The sequence below is a fragment of the Manacus candei genome, unplaced genomic scaffold, assembly GCF_025592945.1.
Source record: "Manacus candei isolate 608988 ecotype Guabito, Panama unplaced genomic scaffold, ASM2559294v1 h1tg000042l, whole genome shotgun sequence".
NCBI classification, from domain to species: domain Eukaryota; kingdom Metazoa; phylum Chordata; class Aves; order Passeriformes; family Pipridae; genus Manacus; species Manacus candei.
The window spans coordinates 1564192-1590600 of NW_026138090.1; the positions used below are offsets into that span (position 1 = coordinate 1564192).

A 26409-nucleotide genomic window follows, 5' to 3' on the forward strand; every position below is an offset into this window, starting at 1 on the left:
GCTCATCTCTCCTAAGGAGAGATGCAAGATCATACTGCAGATGAACAAGGTATCTCCCCTAATCCAAGGGGTGAGAGATGGACTCTCTCCTTCTGACCATATTTAAAAATATGTGATTAGCCAGATCACACCTATTCTAAAGCAAAAGGTGAGCTGATGGGTTCAGTATTAGATTTCCAAACTCATCCTATAGTTTGAGTTTTCATCCCTGCCACCAATATTTTGCATGACAGTGACATAAGGAGTTTGTCATTTCTGAGCCCTGTTTGTTTTTATCTCTTCAGGATGAGACTCCTGATTTAGTAACCTGGTCTAGTGGAAGGTGTCCCTGCCCATGGCAAATGGATTGGAACAGGGTGATCTTTAAGGTCCCCTACAATCCAAACCATTCTATGATTCTGTGATTTTGGTTGTCTGTGTAAATTCTTTGCCATCTGTGGGTGAAGAGCCTGTAAAAATACGTGACCTTGCCCTGAGCAGGTTATCCCAGAATATCTGGTCTTGGTAACAGGAAATTGCCCAAACAGTGGCTTGGCAAAAATCTTAACTCCTGAGCAAGAATGAATTTAGACTTTTATTCTGAATTGAGTATCTTGTGTCTCTAAATACCTGCTATTCTTGAGCAGTCAGAGAGCTTGTTAATCATATTGCTTATGATAAATGACATTTTTTGCCACTCTGTCATTCAGCATGTCTGGTTTATGTCAAGGGTAATATTCTCTTGTGGTGGTGTAGAATATTGAAAATGGAAATAATATCTTTACAGTTCCTCAGGTGTCCAGACTAAAATTGTAACTTGTCTTTTCTCCTCCTGGTTCCTTATGCTTTTGACCATCACTGACTATTTTTTTTTTCCTTTTTAATTTGCAGAAGGCGTAGATACAAGTCCTGACAACACCTTTCCTACTTAGGGGATTAAGAAAGTGTTCTTGTTCTTGCTCGCAGATTTATGGTTAGATTTGTTTCTCCCTGTAAGGCACCTAGATTTTTTAAACAGTTTTCTGTGCAGATAACTGAGTAAATCTTAGATTTTTGTAGGAAGCCTTTAATAGCCAGAGCACAAGATGTTTATCCTGTGGTAGCAGACGTAACTTAGAAACCCATAAAGAATTTGTGGCAAAAGGAAGCAAATAGTTATTGTATTAAAATTCCTAATGCTTTATTTTTCTTGTTACTTCATCCCACAGTTCTGGAGGTCATTTTGGCTGAACTTAATGAGTTCCTGGGTGTACACAGAGCACACCAACCTTATGTGTTTATTTCTCTAGCTCAGAAATAGTAGGGGAGGGGAAGAAGATCCAAAATAAAACAAAAATCTCATGTCTGCCAGGGTCTTATTGAGTGCATGAAACAAACTCAGATCTTTTTCTGGATCTGAAGTTCTTTATTAAAGGCTCTTTAGCTCCCTACAAAAGAAGTGGTGGCAGGTCCTTTTTCTGCATTTCAGTGATATTTCTTTTTTGAGAGAGATTTTTAGACATTATCAGAAGTTCTGCTGTCTGTCTGGCAGCTGGGAGCAGTAACAGTTCTTGGTGGGAAAGGAGAGAGGAAAGGGTTTTCCTTTTCCCACTTTATTAGGGAATAATATGGTGTAAAAATAATCATAGGACCCACAAGGATCATTGAAGTCCAACTCCTGGAAGAGAGGGAAAGAAAAAAATTAGAAAGTGAATTGAGGAGTGATCTTTGCTGAGTCAAAGATGCCATTCAAGAAAAATAAATAAATCTCCTGCCCCAGCTGGAAAAAGAATCCTCTGTCCTTCTGCAAAGTCAGAGATCTGAATAAGTCTTCTCTGGAACTTTCTCCATCTGCAGCAAGAGGCTCAATTGGTACACAGGTGTCCGTATCTACCCTTGAGGGAAGATGAAGGAAGTCCCATCACACCTGAAACGATTCATAATTCATCCGAAATACAAAAAACAAAGTTAGCAACAGAAAGTGTATAGTTATAGTGTGATATACTGACCTTGAGTGTTGTGTTTCCATCATGTGTGTTCTGTCAGGTCAGGAGGGCTGATCCCCTGCTGTCTGTCAGGTTGCTGGGGGGAAGGTTTCTCTGCTGCAGCTGTGGGACGCTGCCAGGAGGAGCAGGGTGTTCTCATCCCTGTCTGCTCCTTTCTCCCCCTCTCCTTTGAGCTGGTTAACAATTTGATGAGAATAAATGTTGGTTTTTTGGGGGGAAGAAGGAGAGGAGAATTTTGGCTTGTCCTTCAGGTCTCTGACCTGATCTGCCCTGTGGTTGTACAGCCACTGGATGTTGTGGGACGAATGTGGACGAAGCCAGGGTAATGTGCAAAAACCATCTAAGAAAGTCTAAACTGTCAGTGCCTTGTGTCCCAAGCAACTTTGTCCTCTTAGGCATTATATTAGAAGCCAGAAGACCCCAGGAGATCGTAAGCTAATTCGTCTTGGCTGCAATGTGCCAGACGGATACATTCTCGTGGTTTGGCACAGTGACACTGAACTCACTATTTTAAGCAAGAGAATCTGTACCTTAGTGACCAAACTGGGATTGTTCAGCTATTCCTGCAAAGTTATATATCTAAAAGTTAGATATCTAAGCCCCTTCTGAAAGTAATGAATGCTGCATGAGAATATGAGGTGTAATTACTTTTTAATAACAGCTGAGCTACATCACATCTGAGCAGCTTCTTATTTGAGAGTATCTCGAGGCATTTTTTATTTTGCTGGATGTGCATAAGAAATGAAGCCCTGGTAGCTACACCTGGTAGTGACAGGTGTGAGACAGAAGAACTCAGGAGTGAAGAGACCCTCCCTAAATAAGACCTCGAGGACCGAAACTTGTACGATTGAGAATCATGTGATGGAAAAAAACCAGCAACCAATTGCTACCCGTGCACAGTCTGGCTTGTTTCACATCTCCTTTGACCATGTGTCCACAACATACTCTCTTGTCCCATCTTCCTTATTTTGCCCTGGAAATGCTTGTTCAGTGTAACTCCTCTTTATCTCCTCTTGCTGCTCTTGCTGCTTCTTACAAGTCCCGTGTTTCATGGGTTTCCTGGGTCTTTTGTCCTTTACCCTTTGCTTCAGTCTGCCCTTTGGCCACCAGTCACCTTCATGAAAGTATTCTGAGTGACATGAAAAGCAAATGTATTCTTCCCTCATCTAGTTTTCATCTTCCTGCTAAATGCTAGACAAAAAAACAGCTCAGAATGAGGGACAGGAAAAAGAAAAAATACCTGTAATACAGAAAAGCTAATATTTTCTGGATTTTGGAAGGGGCAGCTAATGAACTGTAGAATCACAGAATCATAGAATGGTTTGGGTTGGAAGGGACCTTAAAGATTATCTGGTTCCAATTCCCCTGCCTGGGCAGGGACACCTGCAATGAAGAGGTGGAAAAAAGAAAAATAAAAGGTTGAAAGAAAACAGAAAATCAAAACAAAAAGAAAAAACAAAGAAATGTGAAAGAAAACCTTCAGTGTTGTTTCTGTTCCCGATTTATCCAGGCAGTAGTGGGGGTGCAAGGCACTATTTACAAACCTAATTCAGGTCCCTGTGGATTTACGGTTTGAATTGGGAGGTGAGAGAAATTAACGGGGAAAACCTCCCTCATTTCGATTTATTTCTCTGTAATACACCCCAGAGCGTAGTTCATTCTGGGGAGAGGAGGGAACAGCAGGTTGTTGCTGCTAATAGGATTTGGGTCAATGCATAGGTAAATCTCTCCTCCACCCCACAAAACTCATGAAGACAGAGCTGGTAAAGGTCTGAGTTCATGCAACAGGGGTTTAGAAAGAGTGGCAACAAGAGGGGGTCAGATGGATAGCTGTAGATTAACTTTGCATCAGCTGTAAAGGCTTTTGTGACATTTCATGACTAAGAAAAGTTTGGTGTCTTGAGATAAAAAACTTCTCTTTAGTTTTTGGCTTTTGGGGGGTCCTTGGTGATCATCAGCTGGTGTCCCTGAGAATTTCAGTCCCCTCTCAGCGGGGAGTCACCTGGTAGTGAACCAGCCTGAGGTCTGTGGAAGGGGAAGGTTGCATGGGAATCCGACAACTCTGAAATGAAGGATTTCTATTTTTTTTATGTCCGAGTGGAAAGTTAATGTTACGTAAAACTGCCTACTGAAGCCAATTCCTTCACTAAATTTGTTTTCATTTGGTTTTTTTCATTCCTCCCGTGTGTCCAAGAAAAATATTACTTAGCTAAAAGGCATTAATTCAGTTTAAATCAGAGTATCAAGCCCTCTGAGTCTGGGACCGATGTGTGCACAAGTTTCTTGTTTAAATTAAGCCTGCTGGTTGCTGGCTTGTTTGTTTCTCCTGCTTTCCCTATATTCAGGATGCTTATCTCATAAACTGCTAGAAAAATAATGGCAGAGGACCATTTTTTTAAAATAATTTAGATGGAAAAGCAATATCCTGCAGAATTTCTATAATCAAGTATGTCCCCAATCCAACTTGTGCGGAAACTTGATCAAAATAGATCCTTAACTCCTAGTTAAGCCTAATTAGGATACAGAGTTCAATACAAAGCCACTTCTCATTTTCCTTTGCAATCAGCACATCATTTTTGTTTTGTTAAAGGACACAAGTTGCATCCCTTAGATAAACAGCTTGGGCAAGCTCTGCAAAACAATTAGTGCATCTTTCACATGGTCTAAACTTGATTGAATAATTACTCAAATAATGGTCAGTAATGGAATACATAGGGTTATCTCCTGGCTAATCCTCAGGTAATGGAGTTGGTGTATCTCTGATTTTTCTCTTAGCTGTTCCCAGTGAACAGGAGACTGAGACAAAAGTGATTATGGGAAGTGCAGGGAGTCACTGGAGGCCAGCAAGGAAAAGGAGGCCTTATCTTAAGCAATTAATCAAGAAAACTCCTATTGTGGGACAATTATTCAAAGCTAATTCTAAAATAGCTTTAGAGCCTGAGGTCCTGAAGGTTTTTTAGTGTTGGTTTTTGGTTTTGTTTTGTTTTAAGAATTTTGCCAAGGTCATTGGGAGCACTGGGGCAGCCCTTGCATCCAAATGAAGGCTATGGCATAAGAAAAGAGTTGAGAGTAAAGTGCAGCTTCACACAACATGGGCCTTGAGGTCCTTGTCAAAGCTGTAAAGTTTTATTTTTAAAAATGGGTTGGAATGTTTCTAAACAGAGACAATATTCTAAAACTTGCTTAATGCTTCCAAAAAAAATCATAGAATCACAGAATAGTTTGTGTTGGAAGGGACCTTAAAGACCATCTGGTTCCACCCCCTGCCATGGGCAGGGACACCTTCCACTAGACCAGGTTGTTCCAAGCCCCGTCCAACCTGGCCTTGAACAGTTCCAGGGATGGGGCAGCCACAGCTCCTCTGGACAACCTGTGCCAGGGCCTCACCACCCTCAGAGTAAAGAATTTCTGCCTTATATTCATTTTAAACCTACTCTTGTCAGTTTGAAGTCATTCCCCCTTGTTCTGTCACTCTTGTAAAAGAGGATCCTCTCTTTACATCCATTGCAAGTGATACCAAGAGAAGTATTATCACAGTCATTTCACCTCCATGCTTAGCTCTCCTAGTGTACCTGCAGGACTCTGATATCTTTGAATCTCTCTTTTATTCTTTTTCTCTGATGTTTTTCACTGCTTTTTGCTTAACTTAATTGTCCTAAAAAGTCTTGCAGCAACCGCAGACATGTAGGATTGTTTTGTGGCTGTGGCTTTGCAAAAGACCACGAGGTCTTTCCAGTTGTGTCCCCAAAAAGCCCTTGTACAGTGAGAGCATCTAACAGACTCCTGTGCTCTGTTTTCAGCCTCTGAGCTCCCTTGGAAGTGAGATTTATTTGAAGATGTTGCCGTGATCCATGAGGTCCTACGGAAAGAAGCCATACATTTTAGCAGCTGTCCCTGAAAAATTATAAGGTCACCGGAAAAAAAAAAAGCAGAGGTTTTAAATTGGATGCGGTTTAAATTTTCCTACGGCCTCCTGAATCGGGCTCCTTGCCGGGGAGGGAAGCTGCCCACAGAGTTATTGCTCAGCACAGTCACCCCGTGCTCCCGGAGCAGTGTTTTCCCAGCGGTGCTGACAGAGGCATTTTGAACCCACCGTGGCGTCTCAGGCCGTCCGATCCGGTGTCAGATGGCTCTGCGGTGCCGCCAGGGAAGTGCTGCTGGATGGGTGATTGCACTGCCCTGATTAGTTTTCTCTCTGCCTATGGGCACCTTTAGCAGGGCAGGGTTACAGGGGGAGCCAGGACACACATGTGCTCCTGTACGGAATGAAGCAGAGAGGCTGGAAGACAAAGAGAGTCACTAATTGGATTTGTAGCTGTAAGAAAAAAAGCTCTTAAAGTAAACATTTTCCTCTCTTTAAGTCTTTCCTTGGCTTCTTTCGTGAAGGCCGCCTGAAAGTATCTGTTTCGGGGGTGAACCCTTCCCAGCAAATTTAATTTTGAGGCTTGTCAAGCTTTATTAAAACCTTATCATCAGTGATTTCCTTCTCTGCTAGATCAAGAAGATTGTATTTGTTATGGGATTCGTATTGTAGCTCAAAATTCATCCCAGCAAATGGGGGGTTTCATATATGTACCAGGACACACCAGTGCCAGTTCAGACTGCTGAAATCCCGGGATGAGCATGGTCAGCACATCCTCCTGAAGGCTTTGGATGCTGTTCAGAGTCGTCAGCTGGAACTGCATTTGCGTTTCTGAGTTAGCAACTGTTAGAATAAACTCGTGGCTCTGCATGGCAAAAGCATTCCTAATTGCTGCTGGTATCCCTTAAACAAATGAGTGGATAGACCCATTCCCAAGAGCTGGGATATTTGGTAAACACTTCTGGGTATGGTGTGGCTACGTATAGTAAGACACAGGATGAACACATCTTTTTTTTACTTGGAAAATGTAGTAATTCCATTCTCATTAGTGAGAGCTTCCAGTCAATGGCAGGGCTTTTTTATTTATTTTTTTAATTAAATTTCACTGACTTGTCTTAATTCGTGCCACTGTGCATTGATGCCACAGATCAGAGTGTCACCTAGCAGAGTATACAGGCTTTTTCCAATTTAGTCTAGAGCACAAGACCTAGTTGACTTTTTTATACCTCTCAATTCGTCTATTGGAAACAAACTTCTCACTCCCCAAATCTTCCTCATTTTTATAAAATATTTTTTTAGTTGCTGGGAAAATACTTAATTTCCCTTTCTTACCCAATGAAGACAAAAAGATGGATGGAAGAGTCTCTAAATACGTGCCCTGTTTGTTGGGTTTGGTTTTTTTTTTTATAGTACCAGGACTAACCAAAGCACTTTGAAAAACACAGATACAGTTCTTGCCCTGAGCATCTTTATCATTTGGATTCAAACGTGCCCTTGCAATTGCAAGTGATGCACAAGAGGAGGAGGAGAGGAAAGGCAATTAATGGCCAAATGAGTTGTTGAACTGAAAAGTTATTTGAAGGTGATACAAACACTCAGAGCCTTTTTTATGGCAGCAAAGTTGCATCTTTGTCCTGCATAACCAGAGTGATGAAGGTCTTTAAGCTGCACTGAGCCAGAACTTCCTTCTGGGAATTCATTTCTGCAGAAGCTCCATCATGTGAACAAGAATGTAACAGATTAAGACCCAAAGTAGCCCAGGTTTCTTTTTGAGGAGTAAAGTGAGTCACAGGCAGACACAGGTAATTGTAGCTTATCCCAGACCTTGTCTGGCAGAGGAGTTCTCCCTCCATGTGGATTTTGTGCCACACCTGGCACAGAGATGTCTGTGTTTATCATCTGAACTTTGAGATGAGCTCATCTTTTGATAGGAGACCACTGTCTTCATATCCCCATTTCTTCCATGCCAAACATCTTCCCTGTGCTGATCAGTATTGCCACATCCTCCCCTCCCACCTCTGCCACAAAACCAGTAATGAGTTGGGTCACTAATGATCTCTGGACTGAAGGGCATGTTAGCTATTTATAGCAGCAATATAAATAGAAATATGCTTATTAGTACAATCTAAAATACCCCACCGTGCCATCGTGTCTGTCTCTTACTTGCTGTCTCTGGGACTCCTGAGGATGAGAAAAGTGACTCTTAAATTCTAGAACTTGGGCTCTAAACCACATTTCTGCTCTCACAGATGTGTTACAGAGACAGTAAAGCTTTTTTGAGTTTAAATTCTGAACTTTTGGGGAGAAAGAGTGAGGTCTGAAGTAATAAACTGAAAGAAATATGTGCTGTCTGTGGGACAGTTACGCCTTCCTATTACTCTGTTCTTTAGCTCCATTGCAAAATAAGATATTAATTAAACAATCACTGTATTTTCTCACTGCTAAATCCAAGTACCCAAATGCACGTGTAGGTTGAACATCAGTAGAGGACTAAAATTCTGCAATACCAGGTAAAAATTATTAGTATGGAAGAGGGACAGGTACCCCAGTGCAATAAATAACTAGTCTGTTCCTCTGCCAGGGGGTACAATAGTTGCTTCCTAAAATATTTGTAAAAGCCTGGGGGTTTTTAACCTAGGATTTTATTGAAGGTAGAAGAGTGTATTTTCTTATACAAGACCATAATATAGAAAAGGAAAAGCACTGTAAAATCCTTCCAGATGTTTATATGGGTTCAGTGTTTTTGTTTTTAGTAAGATTTGTGATACTTGAAAAGCTGGTTTGGAGAGCTCAGCCAGGAAGATTAGATACAGAGGTGCAAAGTGAAAAGGCTGACGGTCTGCTTTCCTTTTCTCAAGAAAAAATGCATATAAACCCCTCGTATTATACTTGGGAATTATTAGATACAGATAATATGATGTGGATTTTGAGTCTTCAGATCGTAAATTTGATCTTTGCAAGAGGAGCGGTGCAGAATCTGAGTTGTAACGGGAATTCTCATCCAGAAATACTCCTGGGAAGATTATTAAAATACTACAGGTACTGACATCGGCTACAAAGATCTACTTGTGCATATTTCTTTAAAGGGGGGGAAAAAACACCTTAATACACAGTATTACCATAGCCAGGCCCTATTATACTATTGTAATCATAGCTGAAGCAAGAACGGTGATTAACGATGGCAATTTATTGTATCTGACGAGGGGAGAAAATAGGAGATGTTGTCGTTATCATAAATCATATCATAAATAACCAAAGAGAAGCACTCAGAAAGCTTGTGTGGTGTCAGCAGCAAGCCCTTTCAGGCACGTTAGCCCAGGATGTAGCCATAGAAACCCCAAAGTCATATTGTTATCTTAGTCTTGCTGCAGTTATGTGATACAACAGTATTAACATATAGATTAGGCCATTTATAATACTAGGTGTCATTTCAGGTTGGCTTGCTTATATAGCAGTTTAGTTTTTTATTGTGCCGAATGTGAGGGAAACGCTGCATTTTTACAGGTCAGTATAGAGCCATTTATAATGTATGGGCTTCACACCTCTGTCAGTCTTGCTAATGTACTCTGTTATTGATTGGTTGTACTCTATGAATTGTCATTGCCTAATTACCTTGTCTTTGCTAATAATTTTATTTTTTAGAAGTCAAAATGCTCCTTTAAAGGGAAAACCTCTGTGCCTGCACGTGTGCTTCGGGATGAGTTCCCAGTTCTTTTAAGGATCGTACACCCCAGAGGGAGCAAAAAGTGAAATAAAAAGCATGGAGATTAATCCAAATTTTGTTCAGGGGTTTTCTCTCCCTGGCTCCGTGTTTTGGTCTAACAGTGGTGGGTTTCACATCACACTCTGCTCTGCAAATTTGAGGGAGAGACTCAGTCACAGATAATTCAGAGCAACACCAAAGTGACTGAGGCAAGGCTGACAGGGAGCTGGTTGGTTCTCACACATCCTCTTCCTGCAGATGCTTCTGGAGTTGTTTCTCCTCTCCATCCAGAGCTGCATCACAGCTCCAGGCACATCGCACTGCTGTGCATTCATATGTGTGTGATCTACAAAAACTGTTGAACCACTGTTAAAAAGTCAAAGCAAAAATGAATTCTCCCTCGTATTTAGATAGAAACACCTTTTTGCTTGCTGTAGCAGCACAGATTCAGGACTAATTTTGTCAGGTCAGAGAGAGATGGTGAGTGTAGCAGATAACAATCTGCCAATACTGTTTTTCTGTCCCCAGCAGGGATCTGGCTGTGCCATTCTAAGAATCCTATGTAATTTGGCTTCATAAAATTGCATTTTTTAAAAAATACTAGAATAGGACAGCCACTAGTTAAGTACTTAGAAGTGTTATTCTCATTGTATCTGTATCCTAAAGCAGCACTGGAAGCCCAAGTTTCACATTATACCCTTAGCCAAGATCTGATGCCCAGAGTGATGCTCAGCACCTCTCTCCTCTTCTTTCCAACACCCTTAGATTTGTGTGATCCCAAGGTGGGATTTTTACTTTGCCAACTGTACAGTAAAATACTTTGTCTTTGGTTTTTTTCTTCCACCCCCAGATGTATTTCCACCTGAGTCAACCCGTTAAGTCACTGCACTATGGGGAGGGGGCAAGATGATGGTATAAGAAAGGAGCTTCAGGACTTTCCTCTGACTTGTTCTAGCCCAAATGTTTGAGTAGTATCATGACAGACCAGATTAGTGATTTGAACTCAGACCAGTAGATAATCTTTCTTATTTTAGCCTTTTTTAGTTCCCCATTCTCCTGCACAAATGCTTGAACCACGACAAATGAAAGAATTGGACTGTTTCTTTTTAAAGGAACAAGGTGATGTAGAACTGCAGCTTTAGGAGTTGTGGTTTGTTTCTGGCAAACTATCAATACCCTGTTCTCATGCTCGCTGGCAGTGTCAGTGGAAATATTTGAGACACATGGAAGATGAGCTCCTTTGTGGTGCTCTCTTACCAGCTCTCTTCCCATAGGAAATGCCAACTGGAAAATGCCAGGGTTTGGTGATAGCTTGGTCGATCTTATACAGTAAAAGAGAAATCTGTTGGTTTATCACCTGTTTGGTAAACAGGTCACATCAGTGATCAGTTGCTTTCATAGGGCGGAGGAATTACAATTATAAATATACATATATACACAAGTATCTCTATAAAATCCAGTTTTTTAAGCTGCAAGTGTATTGCAGGTATCTTAGTGTCTTCATATTCCATTAGACTGTCAGGATATTGGCCTGTAGGATATCAGGATTGAATTTTGTCCCTCTTCCATTAATTTCCTTTATGGACTACAAGCACACTTTCTGTTTGTTTTGGGAAAAGCCCATTGTTATTACAAGTTAAAGAGATAAAACATATCATGGCGTAAGAAAAAAACCCTTTATTTTAAACAGAAATTGAAAGCCCCTGCTTATCAGGATATGATAGGGATGTAAGCTCTTGACTTAATGACTTAAAATTTCCAAAAAATTATCTTTGGCTTCATCCCACGCTTTAACTAGACCATAGGAAAATTATTCTGGAAGTCTGCAGGAAGTTTTTTTCCTTGTTTTTTTTTTTTTACTAAAAAGTTTCATATGTTGGGTGGGAGCTATCTCTTCCTTCCTTGCATTTGAGAGGCTGAGCTGGCTGTGTATAAAACCCCCAGCTTGATATCCATGCGCTCCTGAGGAGTGTATGCTTGGAAAGAAAGATGAGTTGAAGATTTCAGTGCAGGCCTTTCCACATTACTTCCTTTCCTGAGTCCTAATTTTCCTTAAAAACCCTGACTCTCCCAATTCCATACTTAGGGACTTGGTACCACGCAGTGCAAAAGAGCAGTGAGACTGATATGAACAGAAGTATGTGTGAAAGAATTCCGAGATCTGTTGGCACGCCTTGTTTGGCCACTTTGCATTCTGTTAGAACACAAAATGTTCAAGTCTAAAAAGAAAAGGGTTATGGAAGAAATTTAATTGTTGAAAATAGTCATGTATGAGTTGCGTGGAAACATCTGCTCTTTGTGAGTTGTATCCTCAGTGGGTTTGCTCTGATAGCTGATACTTTTTATCTGTCATACTACGGTTAATATCAAATACCAAATGCCAAAATCTTGCATTATTGTAATAACAAGAGTTGGCTTCCACAGGAATTGTTACCTCCCAGAGCTTTGTGCATTTAATATGTTAACTGTAGCATTGGAGGTAAGAGCTGCTGTTACTAAAATCAAGTTATTCTTTCTGCAGCAAGTGGTGTCCAGCTTTAGGCCAGCGTGTCTGACTCTGCTTCACCTTGTACCAAAGAAATACTGGTTTATTCTTAAATCTTCATGTCTTACCCAGATGGTTTTATCCTGTCACCACCCTGTGATGTAACAAAATATTAATCCAGTTCTCAGAAGAGAGACTGGAACTTTGCTTAAATTAAATATCAGCCAGCTGACAGGGTAGGTTTTTGGCAGGGCCAGGATATGAGCAGAGATCTTGTCTTTCCCAGTCTGTGCCATGTTCTCTAGGACACCAACTGACTCGAAGTGCTTATGGTGCTGTCTCTGAAGCTACCAAGTAAAAAGTCTGGTAATGACCAAGATGATGACAATTCTAATTTTATAGATGTATTTATATATAATAAGTTTTCTTGTTTGAAAAATGCTCACACGTAGGTGCCTCTCTCTTCAATCAGGTGAGTTTTGCATCTGTTTTTCCTGCCTTCACTATCATCTGACCTGTTGTTGTAAGAGCAATGTGTGCTGCCTCCTCTCTCAAGGCAGCCAGGAGAGCGTGACAGTGTGGTAAGGGTGATTGCACTTTTTTTCCTGCAATAAAGGCAGATTTTCTGTTCCTTTGTACCCTTGTATCAGTTTTAGGGACAAATAGTCCCTAAACTTGGACGTTCATTACTGAAGTGTTGAGTATTGCTGTCCTGAAACTGAGCTGCAGCCAAATTAAGCAGGTATAAATTCCATAAGCCTTTGGTTTTGGGGTCCCTGCTGTGCTACTGGAACATGATGTACCAAGAAATAGAGTTTGAGCTTCTTTAATGTTTTTTACTTAAAAAAGGTGCAGGAGTTTCAGTTTCTTGACTGAACTGTTCAGCTTAAGAAATTTTCCAGCATTTGAAGTGGTGACAGATCCCCACAGTTTTCATTTGGGATTCTAATGCTTTCTGTTCAGAAATCCCAAGGAGCTACATATTTATCAAGTTCAGCTTTTACAGCACCTCTGTGAGATGGAATTATCATCGTTTGTCAGATGGGAAGGCAGCAGGATGTAGTGTAACCTGCCCAAAATCATGCTGCAGACCCGTGTCAAGAGAGGAGTGGCTTCCTTCCTCCCTTAACTTCAAAATCATCCTTTCATGGAAGTGAACTTGCCTTCTCACATAGACACAAATGATGTTGTTACCCATTTAGGTTGGAAAAGCCCTCTAAGTTCATAGAGTACAGCCATCAACCCAGCACTGCCAAGGCCACCAATAGACCAAGTGCCACATCTACATGTTTTTTGAACACTTCCAGGGATGGTGATTCCACCACTTCTCTGGCTTATCCTAGTACTCTCAAGCAAGAATGCTGTCTTGATTTCTCACAAACAGCATGCTAACAGCTCTCAGCTTCTTTCATTTCAGTGATAGACAAATCCAGTGCTGAAATCATCCCTCCTCTATCCCGTGCATGGTCTGATCCCAGGCTCTGCACAAGGGGCAGGCTGACATCATAAACAATTGCTCTCCATGGCTTTAGTAATGTGAGCATTAATATTGATCCAGCACTGACTCCTCTAACGACCAGAAAAAAAAAGTATCTGTTATCTTGAGAAACCTCCCAAACAGCTCTAGTCTCCTTTCATTACAGCAGAGAGTTATGAGGGCAGATGGCCGAGGTGATATCCATTTGACCTGTAGATGCTAACTGGGGTTGGACCATTAATAAGGTGGCCGGAGATAGGGAGAAATGGCAGTGAAGAGAGTTAAAAAGCAATCCCCTGCACAAAGGATGGCACACCCAGAGGTGCCGGATAGGGAATGAGATGGACAAAGGTGAGAAAGTGGCTCATCACCAAGTCAGGCAGATCACACTTCAAACCTGATGTTTTCCCATATTTGGTTCCTGCTCTGGTGTGAATCCTTTGGGAGGAAAAAGAGCCGTAGGTCTTGAACCCAAGATAAAAATTTCACTTTCTCTAATTACCAACCCCCCCCTAAAAAGAAAAAAAAGTGCTTCATTGTTTTCTTCCACAGCCGCAGCTGTGGTGGCTCAGGTTTGAAAGCTGCTGCCTGGCAGAAAACCAGTCCTTGCTGAGGATCAGACCATGGCCTCGCTCCAAGAGAAATTTGGATTTCATTTGACCACGATAGGATTCCAGATTGTCATCTGAGCATGTCTGAAAAGTGGTGAATGTGTGTCAGTAGTTAAGTGCTCGTGAACTTCCTTAGTCCCTGGATTGTTCAGGACTGACCCAGGCAATTTTTTCCAGATGTTTTGGGGAATCCAAGTCCATATAAAAGGGATGGTAATGCTTCTGCTTCCTTACTAAGTTGTCTTTGTGGCTTGCAGGAATGTGCATGAAAGCTGGAGCCAAGACACCCCGATTTCTAGTCTCACCTCTACAAACTGCACTTTAACCTTTCCTGCCCTTCCCTGGCACCTCCACACAAGATCACAGAAGCTTCGTGGGCCCGCTGCAAACTTTACTTGGCCTTATTAGAAAAAAAATAAGCATCGCTCTTTTTTTATTGTACAAAACTCCGGTCCCTGTTCTCCAAACCTCCTCTGAAATTGTTTTTTCGCTTTTGATCCAGCAGCTGCTGGTATCCTGCAATCCTGAGTAGGTAAAACATGAGAAGCACCTTGGGATGGGAAGAAGTTATAAAAATATGAAATATTTCAGTGCCCTTCCGTGAGACACAGTGTAACAGAGAGGCTGTTAAAACGGACACCAGGCAGAAATCTTTAGCAAATAAATGTTCTGATTTTTCTAGTAAATGTAATTTTTTTAATGCAGCAGTTTCTCTTCCACTTTATTGACTCTTTTTATCCCTGTGGTTTTTGTATTAAAATGGTATATGTTGCTATCTCTAAAGTCTGCATGATCAAACCCTATCTTCCCTAATATTTGAATCTGACTACACTTTTCATCTTGCGGCTGAGGTAGAAGATTTCTCTAAATCCTGATTTTAAAGTATGGTGTTTGTTTTAAATTTTATCTCTCTTTTAAAAGAAAACAAACTCTCAGTGGTGAACTGGGTGGAATGGGGTTGGGAGGGAACTGCTGGGTAGCAACCAGTGCTGTGTGACATCTGATGAATGCTGATTCTTCATCCCCAAAACGCTTCTGAGCAGGCGAAGGCAGCTGATTTCTGCAGCAGCTTAAACGGGGATTGAAATGACTTCCATGATGGGGAAGCAGGTTTTTTCCCCCCATAGCAGGTGCAGGCTCAGTCTACAGTGATTTCTCAGTTATACTCTAACTTTGCAGTTTAAAACATTTAATGTCAGTGCCCAGCCAGGCAAAACCTAACTCCCTAACATTTCTGTTTTTCACGGAAGGCTAAGGCTTTATCCTCAGGCAAAGTCTTCTCTCTGGGATGGCTGCTGTAAATCCTCTGGGCCCTGGCGAAAGCCAGACTTGCTAGCTCATTTTACTTAATTTGTGATGCTGGCAAGATTTGTGCTGCAGCCCAGGGCTCTTGACTCAACTCCTCTAAATCAGAGCATTGACACATTACAGTAGAGAAACACCAGCACAGAAAACCTGAAAATAAACTCCTTGAAAAGAGATATTTCAGAAAGATGCTGCCTTCCAGAGCTTTAAACAGTGTTAGTGGAACGTTTCAAGTTTCTTGGTGTTTGCTTCTTTAAAACCACCTGTTCATTAAGAAGCTGGGCTTTAGCCACTGTCCTAATAAATGTTTTTTACTACATATTTCTTGTGAGAATCTTGGGGCACTTGATATCTTTCCTCAGAAACCCTGCTAGACAAAATGTCATGAGTTTTTGCAGCTGGGTAAACAGAGATGTGGGGTAAAGTGAAGTGAGGTTGTCTGTGCAGGAATGGTAACCAGCATAGGTGTAATGATGTAATTACTGCAAATATAAATGTGTCAGGTTAATGCCTGTGTAGACATTCTTATTCCGGACTAAGAATCCTTTTTCCTGCTCAGGTAATTCCATTTTGAAAGTAAGGAAGTGTATCCAAGAGGATAAAGTGCTTGGCTGTGGTTGGGGAGATCAGAGTTTCTCTTCTTAAACCTGTTGTGGATTTGCTGGGAGATCTCAAGTGAATTTTCTCCTTTCTCTGCACCATAACATCATGTGTGGGCCTGAAGATGGTGTTGTGTGTAGGGAAAAGAAAATAATTGCTGTTAAACAAAAAAAACAGAGCAATCACACAGGTGGTGTCCACACTGGCTTGGACCAGTTGGTGCCTGATGTCCACACTGTGCCGCTTTCAGGTTTATCTTGTTTTCACAAGCTGGTTTTTTGTCTCACAGCCCGAAATCTCACTTGCTCTGGAGCACGTTAGGTGTTTTCCTCTTTCATCTTGATTTCACTGCTGCAGGAAGCCAGCACACGCACTCCAGGGTTGCTCCATGATGCAAACAAAACAACAGTAAGGGGGTGGGGTGGGGAAATCCATTTCAAAGGCATGTTCCTGATCCAAACCAACACACACACACACACACACACACACACACACAGGATGCTGGGGTATTCCCATACAGTCATAACAGATAATGTCCATGTGCAGCAGCTCTTAAGATGGTATCAGAGACAGAACTTGGGAGGTTTAATGGGACTTTTAGTCCTCTGCTTTACCCTTTATACTGTACTGCTTCAGGAAAAACAAACCAGGTCCAGGAAGACATTTTCCTAGTGGTTAATCTGCAGTCAAAATTGTGAGATATATAGTCAAGACAGGCAATTCTGTTTAATTTTACTTCGATGCTTTGCGGTCCACTGTGTTACAGCAAAAAATGTTTCAGGCTCTCTCCCTTCATTTAAAAAGGAATGAGGAGTTAATCATGGCATTTCTGAGTAGAAGTGGCACTTTGGACCTGCTCCATGAGCTCTACCACCATTGGTGAGCTCTATCTGTGCTCATGGGTTTGATGTTGCACTGCCATGAGGGCACCTGCCAGTTCCAATGGTGGCTGATGTAAGACGGGAGATGCCACGTGTTCCTTCCAGGCAGACTAGTAAGAAGCTCTTAGGTGGCCAGTTATCTCTTATGGGCTGAGATGCATGTGAACATTTGCTCTGATGCTCGTTTGTCTCTGTAAAGCACATTTTAATTATCCTAATACTTTTTAAAATGTTCTTTGTTGCAGAAGAGGAAGAGGAACAGGTGCCTACCGATGGAGGTACATCTGCAGAGGCCATGCAGGTCCCACTGGAGGAAGAAGGAGATATGGAAGAGGATGAGGCAATTAATGATGAGAACTACTTGAGTAAGGGACCGTTAGAAAGTCCTGATGCCGAGGAATTCCCACCCATGAAACGGCCAAAACTATCTGTTTCCAAAGGGGACACCTTGGACGTAACTCTGGAACCACGTGAGCCTCTCAGCTCAATAAATACTCAAAAAGTACCACCAATGCTCTCCCCAGTTCATGTTCAGGACAGTACAGACTTAGCCCCTCCTTCACCAGAACCACCGATGTTGGCTCCCATTGCAAAATCCCAAGTGCCAACCCCCAAAACTTTAGAGGCAAAGCCGTTTGTACCCAAAACAAAGTCCAAAACAAGTTCTCCAGGACAGAAGACAAAATCACCTAAAACTACACCCTCACCAGTGGTAGCTGGAAGCCCCATACGTTCACCAAAAACTGGATCCAAAGAAAAGAAGTCACCGGGTCGCGCCAAGAGCCCAAAAAGTCCTAAAAGTCCAAAGGTTCCTGCTCATGTTCCACAACCGCCGGTGAAGGCTGAAATACCTAGTAGAACCCCTCTGGCTGCATTAAGTGACAAGATTGGAAAGGAAAACATTCAAGTGAAACAAGTACAGGCCCCACCTGAGCCTCCCCCCAAGCCAAATATTGACAACCAGGTGAAGAAAGCACCAGTAATGGACAAGACCATTGACGATTCCATCGATGCTGTGATTGCTCGTGCGTGTGCGGAACGAGAACCGGATCCCTTCGAGTTTTCCTCTGGCTCCGAATCAGAAGGGGAAATTTTTACCAGTCCTAAAAGACTTTCTATTTCAGAGACTACAACTCCTAAACCTTCTGTTTCTGCCAATAATGCAAATAAGGCAGGAGCAACTCCAGTACCTGCCTCAGGTGGGACTTCAAGTTCAGACATTTCATGGACAATGGATGACTCAATTGATGAGGTCATTCGGAAGGCAAATATGGGGACACCTTCTAATCCACCCTCCAACTTCACTTATTTCTCCTCTCCTTCTGCATCGCCACCAACTCCAGAACCTCTTCTCAAAGTCTATGAGGAGAAAACCAAGTTGGCTTCATCGACAGAAGTGAAAAAGAAATTGAAAAAGGAGCTGAAAACAAAAATGAAGAAGAAAGAAAAACAAAAAGAAAAAGACAAAGAGAAGAACAAGGAGAAAAATAAGGAGAAAGAAAAGAACAAGGAGAAGGATAAAGACAAAGAGGGAAACAAGGAAGCAAAGTTTCAGTGGAAGGAACTACTCAAAGAGGATGATCCTGATCCCTATAAATTCAAACTAAAGGACTTTGAGGATGCTGACACAAAAGTAAAGTTGAAAGATGGCAATACCAAAAAAGAGAGAGAGAAACATAAAGATAAAAAGAAAGAGAAGGAGAAAGGCAAAAAAGACAAGGATAAAAAAGACAAAGAAAAACTCAAAGATAAGGGTAAGGAAGATAAGATAAAGATGCCATCAGCACCTCTGGTGTTACCTCCCAAAGAAATGTCTGTGCCCTTGTTCAGCACACCATCTGCCATGAGGCTTCCCAGCATGTTACCTTCCTTGTCTCCAATGCTTCCTGAAAAACTGTTTGAGGACAAAGAGAAACCAAAAGAGAAAAAGAAAGACAAAAAAGAGAAGAAGAAAAAGAAAGAAAGGGAGAAGGACAAAGAAAAGGAAAAGAAGGAGAAGGAAAAGGAGAGGAAAGAAAGAGAAAAGAAAGAGAAAGAGAAGGAGAAACACAAACACGAAAAGGTAAGCTGGTTGGATGAGTTCAGATGGCACACTTGCTTGGAAAATCCACATGGATTCCTGTGTTTGCTGCTGAGCCTTGTCCAAGAGCTTTGAGGAGAAGTGGGATTACAGGTTTGGTGTCTTTTAAAAATAACAGCTCCAAGGAAGATGTCTGCCAAGAGTTTCAGGGATTGTCCCACCTTGTTGGAAAACAACACAGGAGAATTTCAATTCTGTGAATTTGAAATGTAAGATTGTCCTTCTGGTTTTCCTCAGCTTACTTTTCACCTGGAAAAGCTGGGGCTCAGGCTCAACAACAGCACACACACAACGAAGGGATGCGGTGCTGGGGTGCAGAAATTTTGTTCTGTAGACTTCCACTAGTAGGGCCAGCAGCCCTGTACCTTTCATATAAACTTTAAATTTTGTTCCTAAAAGTCTTCTTTCAAAGCCTGGAAATTCCCAGGTGGACAGAAATGAGGAGCAGACTGCCTTCAAGCAGATGAGTTCCCCACTTATCTCAGGTGCTCAGAAGAGCTGCTGAGTCCCCTCTTAGCCAGTCTGCCCCCTTGTTGCTCCAGTTTGTTTGAAGTAAGAAAACTGTTTTCAAATTATGGTCTAAATGTTCAAATGTCACCTTTCGTTTTGAGCCTTGTGCTTGAGAGAGAGAAGGCAAGAGCTAATTTTCAAGGGGTTTGAGATCCTTTCACTCCTGTAACTCTTTACTGATTTACATCAGCCAAAGATAATTTCTTCTTTCCAATATCACCTAATCTTGAGAATATATTTAATATTTAAGAAATGAAACCAGCATATTTGCATGTTATCAGATTTGAAATCCCATTAGAAGCAGCTCCCCTAATTCAGGATTTGCTCTAATTTTTTGTCACTTCACCTTATAATACTTATTAAATTGTTAATATTGAAAAGAAAGAAGAAAAGAAAGAGATTGTCTTCATATGTGATAACCTTGGATGCAGGATTTCCTAAATCTCTATCCTGAGCATTAGGAAACACTGTGTAAGTTCTGGTTTTACCAAGATGCTCTTTACATCCTCTTTTGATTGTGATTCTTGGTTTGTACAAGCTCAGATTTGGGACATTTCCCCCTTTCCTTTTTTGCCACTGTTATGTTTCCTGCTGGACTTGCAACAAAGTGCTGATTTCAAAACTTGATATATTTTTAAGTTGACAAATGTTTTTTTCCATGGAGAATCTGGTGATCTGGAGACCATTTGGGAGCTGTGGATGAGTTGGTGATCGACAGGGTGGTGGCCCAGTTGTGCATGATAATTTAATGTCTGGTTTTAGACTGCGACAACACGTTCACAGATTCCCCATTTTGTCTGTCTGTCTCTCATCACTGAGAGGTTTTGTCAGTATTTCACTGAGAATTTCTCCAGAGATTTCTTTTTAAGTTAAATGTGGGTGAATATGAAATAGAGGCAGTGAGTTGCTTCTTTTCCATGCATTCAGTTTTACATTTCTTCTTCAATTCTCTGTATCTAGTTTGCTTTGGAGTGATATAGCAGATACATAAACAAATACAAACTGGTAAAGCTTCGGTATAGACTGAACAGATAGATATATGTGGGGAAAAGGAGTTCAACACTAATAAAAACTTGGACAAATTAAATTGACAAAGCTACCCATTGCCCTGGCAAAAAGTCCCTGTCAAAAGATAAACTTTAAAGCTAGAATGCATGAAAGAGTCCCCAGATAGAATTAAAATTTAAACTGATTCTTGAGAGATAAGCTTTTTTTAAATCCACCTCTTTGCTGCAAGTCAGGATTTTAAAAATAAATTTCCCCTTTAAATCTCTTGAGCGATTTTCATTTTTTGCAAGGCCGCACTGCTGGTGTCCTGGAAAAATGGAGAGTTAGAGCTTTATCAGTTGGTGCCCTGAGGTATGTGGCAAAGAAGCTAAATCCTTGAAGATTAGCAAAAAAAATGCAGCACATGGCAATAAGGGGCTTATATGACTACTAGTATTAGTTCAGGTGAAAGAAGTATTGCTTATACATAAAACTGGACAAATCCACTGACAATGTATTTTTAGTTAGCTACAAAGGAGTCTTATATTGCTGGACTTTACCTCTTTGGTGATTTGGGAAGCTTAGTAATCCACTGTAAATGCTCTTCTGCTGGCCCCAATTCCCAGTATTGCTCCAGAATGCTGCTCTTTCGTTTTAACCCCTAAAAGTACATGTTTCCTTAATTTAGCTTTTAGATCACACAATGACTTATTTAGCCAGCAGTTGTGCTGCAAGAGCAAATGATCAAGTTACAGCTCGGACGTTTAATCTTCCACGGCGCGTCCGCTCCAGAGGCGTAAGCACAACCTGGAAGATGAGTTTGTGGGCTCGCTGCAGTTCCAGCTCATGATGGCCAGTAGAAAATATCACATTCCTATTTCTGGTGTTGCTACACTTAAACAAAAGAGTGACTCAGCTGTAACGTTCCCATTTTTGAGTCTTGGTATAGTTATTACCTAAGCGTGCATCCCATCCTGCTGGGGAGTTGAAGCTTTTTATCAAGTTTTTTTTCCCTGAGCTGCTGAAAGGGACAGAACAGCAAACAGAACTCTGCAAAAATGGCAGAAAGCAGAAGTTGAAGGCGTCATACTGGGAGTGTTTGGTGGTGGCACGAGGAAGAGCAGCTTTGGCACAGGGCTTGCCTGCAGCTCTGTGCTCCACAGGAGTATTGGGAGCTGCCCTCGGAGCCAGAAAAGGAGTCAGTGAGTTGGGGCACTGCCTTTCATGCTCTACCAAATTAAAAGCAAACAGTTGGAGCAGTTACACCCCACTTGTACTCCAGAGATTACCGGGCGTGCTGGAGGAGTGACTGAGCAGCTGCTGACCCAGTTTCAGCAAACCTTAATGTGCTGAGCTGGAAACTAAAGTAGTTGAGGAACTGCTTCATGAGAAATGGAGCCATCCTTGCATCATAGCAGGGCTTGCCAGAGCTGCCCCAAAGTCAGCTTCCCTCGCTCCTGAGTCAAAATCCTGACATGGATGTAGAGGAAGACCAAGCTAGGCAGGATATAACTGTGGATGCTCCTTAATTTACTCTCTACTTCAGTCATGCAAGCACAAACCCACATAGTAGAAAGATGCTTCCTATCCTCTTGCATCAAAGGATAAGATTTAGGATTGTGGTGGAGCCCTGTTTTCCGCTCCCAGCAGATTGGGATGTTGGTATCTGAGCATAAAGAAGTGGTTTATGTGCTTTTCTTCTGCCACATGAGCTCACACCACCATTGTTTAGAACATCTTGGTAGTATATAAATAATATATAAATAATAGTAGCAAGGACCTTTATAGATGGCGTGGGTGTCTCTCTGTGCTGTGTGCTGGAAACTAAAGCAGCAGTGCCTGTCTTAGGAAGTTCTGTATTCCAAACAGGCACTACAGAAGGAGGAGAAACCTACAGGAAAATGGGTAAGATAGTCTGCACAAAACCATGTGCCTGAGCCTCTGGTACCCAGGGTTCAGTTCCCTGTCTCTTTGGAGTGGACAGTGCTACAGGTTAAAAATGCTGGGAAAGCAGAGAAGAGACTCACCTGTGGAGGGTGGCAGTGAAATTGTTGCAGGCATTAGAAGCTTCAGGGTAAAAAAGGTCTTGCAACAGTCCAGGTGAATGACAAAAAATGTCAAAAAATGTAACAAAAAAATTGTGCTACATAAACAAAGGAGTAGAGAGGGGCCTGTGAAGTTGGCTAGTCCATATCCATGGAGAACTTTATTGGAGAGCACGGTTAACTGGATCAAAGCAGGAATACCACTCATGCTGTAGCCCTTCTCTCTCTGGAGCAGGCATCTCCTAGGGAGCAGCTCCATTTCTTTGGGCAAGGTGCATGGCACAGGACTTTGTCATTACCTTCCTCAATGTAAGTCCCAGTTGAGCCCTCCCACTCTGCCCTGCTGTCTCCTGCACTGCTTTCTGTGCCTTGAATTGATTGTTTTACCCTCCCTTTCTTTATGAAACCAGATATTTCCTCATGTTTCCGTTGAATGTTTGCATGATAGTTTTGTCTCTAAGTTCCTGGACCAGGCTCAGCTAAGTGGTTATTTTGTTAAATATGATGACACACATGCTCAAAACAAGATCAGTCTCTGTCTCTTTTGAGATATATATATATATATAAAATATATAATATATAATTTTATATATATATAGTGTATATACACATGTCTTGTATAGATATAAGTTGAGCAACTTATGTATGGAGAATCATTACAGTGTCCACACAGGTCTTGCAAAGCAGTAGCTCAGTGGGTATTTGTAATTTTGGCACATACTGGTTCCAAGAGTTCGAGGACATATTCAAGTGATCTAAACTCCACCAGATACTGAGGTTGGAAACCAAGCCATTTGAAAAATAGTCATTAAAACACTTGGCCTAATTGCATTAAAAGGCAGTGGTTGTTATCCCTGTGTGGATAGACACTTTCTTAAAGTATTCAGTGTTGGTGCTTGGGGTTTATTTGCTTCCTCTGTGTCTCCTTTTCATTCAAGAAGGTCATGGGACATTTATGATGAACCTGGGAAATAATGGAATTTAAATCTCATAAAAAAATTGCAAACACTGGTGGGTACCTGTCAAGCTTGAGTACTAAGGAGAAAGCATTTCATGTCATTGTTTAGAAACATAGTGGGGGGGTTTGTGTCTCTAGAAAAGTACTACATCAGGAAGACCTGTTAACAAAGTGTATAAGCAGGTGCAAATGCAGCTGAATTTCAAGTTGATTTTTTAGTTTTGAATTTATATTTGTGATTTGCTATGTCTGGGATTCTCAACAAACTAAGACCATCCATGCCACAGCACGAAGAGTGAGAGAGCAGTATGTCATAGTTTTATCTCATTAAGCTGATATACTCTGTTTGGTTAACTCCATCAGTGCTTTCTTGTAATTAATATATTTTGGTAGTCTGCTTGCAGTCTTTGATTGATGATTGTGTTCCCTTGTGCAGATAAAGGTGGAACCAGTTGTTCCGGCTCCATCACCGGTTATTCCTCGGCTGACATTAAGAGTGGGAGCAGGCCAAGACAAGATGTAAGTACGAATAAATCCATCTGTGAGGTGTGTGCTTACCACAGTTCATCCTCTGTCGCTTGTGGGAGCTCTTATTTTCAGTGGGAAATGCTTAAAAATTATGTGGCAAAATATATTCTTCAAGTGGGACCTTCCATCCATCCCAGTGTGTGTCCCACTCCACGTCTTTCTAGGGCATGGATTACAAGACTCCATCTAGACTTGTACGAAGGCTCCAGTGACATGTAGTGAGGTTTTTTTAATGGATGGTTATCCCTCATGTAACCTACAGCTAAGTTTCACAACACTCTTCAGCCAACAGTTGCTTTATGCTTTAAGGAATAACAGTTGGAATTCCTTTATCCGCGTCTGTTTTGTTATAACTGTTGATGATTATTCATGAGTGTACCTAACGCATTTCAAGTGTTGATTCATTAGCTCCCTAATTATTGGGTGCTGTTGTACAAATAATAGTTACTTTGTACTGGAGGAGTGTAAATAGGATGATCCCTATCCTGAGATCATCCAGCATAAACAGGTGGCTGGAGAGGCTGGGGAAACCGTGCGTCACCAGGCTTTTTAGGCTGGTCCTGTGTTGTATGTGAAGGGTTTCTTTTAGTCAGGTTTTTCATGTTGGTTTAATGGTGCAGAGCACACTTTCATGTCTGGTGGTAAACGTGAGCACCAAACTGTTCTTTCCATTCCTCATATTAAGGATTGCTAAGTTTCTCTTACAGAGCCATTGTGAACTACATCTCCAAATCATTCATTTTTCCGCTTTATGAAGTTAAATGGCATTTTTATGATTATTCTCTTTTTCTCTGCTGTCCTACTCTTCCCCATTAGGTAACTGTGGCTTTTACTGGTTTGAAGCTGCTAAGAGACTTAGTCTTTCCTTGGTTTCTGTGGGAGACCCACACCCCAAATATCAGGACTTTATCCTGTCTTCAACCATTTTTGCTTTCTTCCTTTCACAATATTTAAGTGTGATATAAAATTTCTTTGTACAGGTTGCTGTACAAAGCTCTAGCTTTCTCAGGCCCACTGTCTGTCCTGCTGTACATGATTTGAATGTGCATGGCTGGACAAACTGTGCCTTTAAAAGCCCACAAGCCCATATTCCTCCTTGAGGAGCTATGGATACTTTTAAATTCTGCTTTTGCAAGGACTGTACAGTATTTATATGGGGAAAATTACCTCATATTTTCAATGCAGAACTTCTAAATTAAAATTCTGAAGCCATATTTAGCACCAAAGAGAGTTGACTTTGCTTCCCATCTTATCTCACCCCAGACTTTCTCATACCCGCACACATTCTGACTTCTGACTCCATCTGTTTTCTATAAATCATGTGGGTACATCAGCAGCAGCCCTGCTAGTCAATAGTGGGTCAGAGATGCTGACACCTTGTTTCATAGCCTTTTGGGAAACTCCCTTCTATTCCAAATTCCTTTTTGCATCTTTAGTGGCACCTTGGTCCCTATCTGAGGACCTCAGGTGTTGTGATCCTTTACAAGTCACAGCCTAAAGTTTAAACCCAGATTTCAGTGTGGGAGGTACACAAAGCTGATTTAGCTCAAAGTTTCTAGACAAATTAGAGGAGAATTAGACACAAAGCTGAGATCTTCAGGGGCACAAGATTCCTGGTAGCAAATGCAGAAAGTGGTTGTGCTGCAGCTCTCAGCATAGAAGGGAAACTTCATCTTCTCCCCATGACACTCATCCTTGAGGTTGCTTTAGTCTGCATAACACCAAACAAGTTTTGATTAATTAGTATTCCGTCTCTACTTGCTTACTGTTTTCCCTTTTCTACCTTCAATATCTCCTCATGGCCCACCATGCTGGTATGCACAAGTTGTTCTGATGTGGGTTGGAACTAGATGATCTTTAAGGTCCCCTCCAACCCAAACCATTTTATGATTCCATGATTCTAGTGGCTGTATCAGCCAGTTGCACCTTCTGGCTAGTGTCAAACTAGGACTTCCAGATCTTTTAGGACGTTTTGTAGTTTTCCAAGGCAAAATCCAGGAAGAAATTTGCTGTTACACAAGTAAAAACAGTTTGTTCACATGGCTCTAGGAAGTGGTTTGTGTTGTGTGTCAATACAGCATCTATCGCGACAGGGCTCGCCGTGGAGCTGTCCTGCTTTAAGAAATACTTGTGCTTTCATCCTCAACAATTACTATTCAGCCTGAACTCAGAACATGTTTTAATTGTCACATGTTGTGATCATTATGAAAAGGATGGTGTGGCTCTGAGGCAATAGCTGTGCGTGCAGCTTGGACCTCTGAATACCAGAAGTCACTGCAATCTCTATTTAAAGTTATTGGTGGAAAAGACTATAGGATCATCATTCTCTTAAGTAACTCAGGCAGAAAGAAAAGCTTTTTGATGTGTTTTGGTAAGGGAAAGTTAAACTTATGTTTCATCTATGTTGGTAATG

At 41.5% G+C, this 26409-nt stretch overlaps 1 protein-coding gene across 1 annotated transcript in view; it reads left to right on the top strand.

Moving 5' to 3' along the window:
• Positions 1-26409, top strand: part of TAF3 (TATA-box binding protein associated factor 3) — a 117537-nt gene that overhangs the window by 70033 nt on the left and 21095 nt on the right. Inside the window, exons 3-4 of the mRNA XM_051795216.1 lie at positions 17134-18950; positions 23905-23987. Of these exons, the coding sequence (XP_051651176.1) occupies positions 17134-18950; positions 23905-23987 (1900 nt within the window). The remainder of the gene's footprint in view (positions 1-17133; positions 18951-23904; positions 23988-26409) is intronic.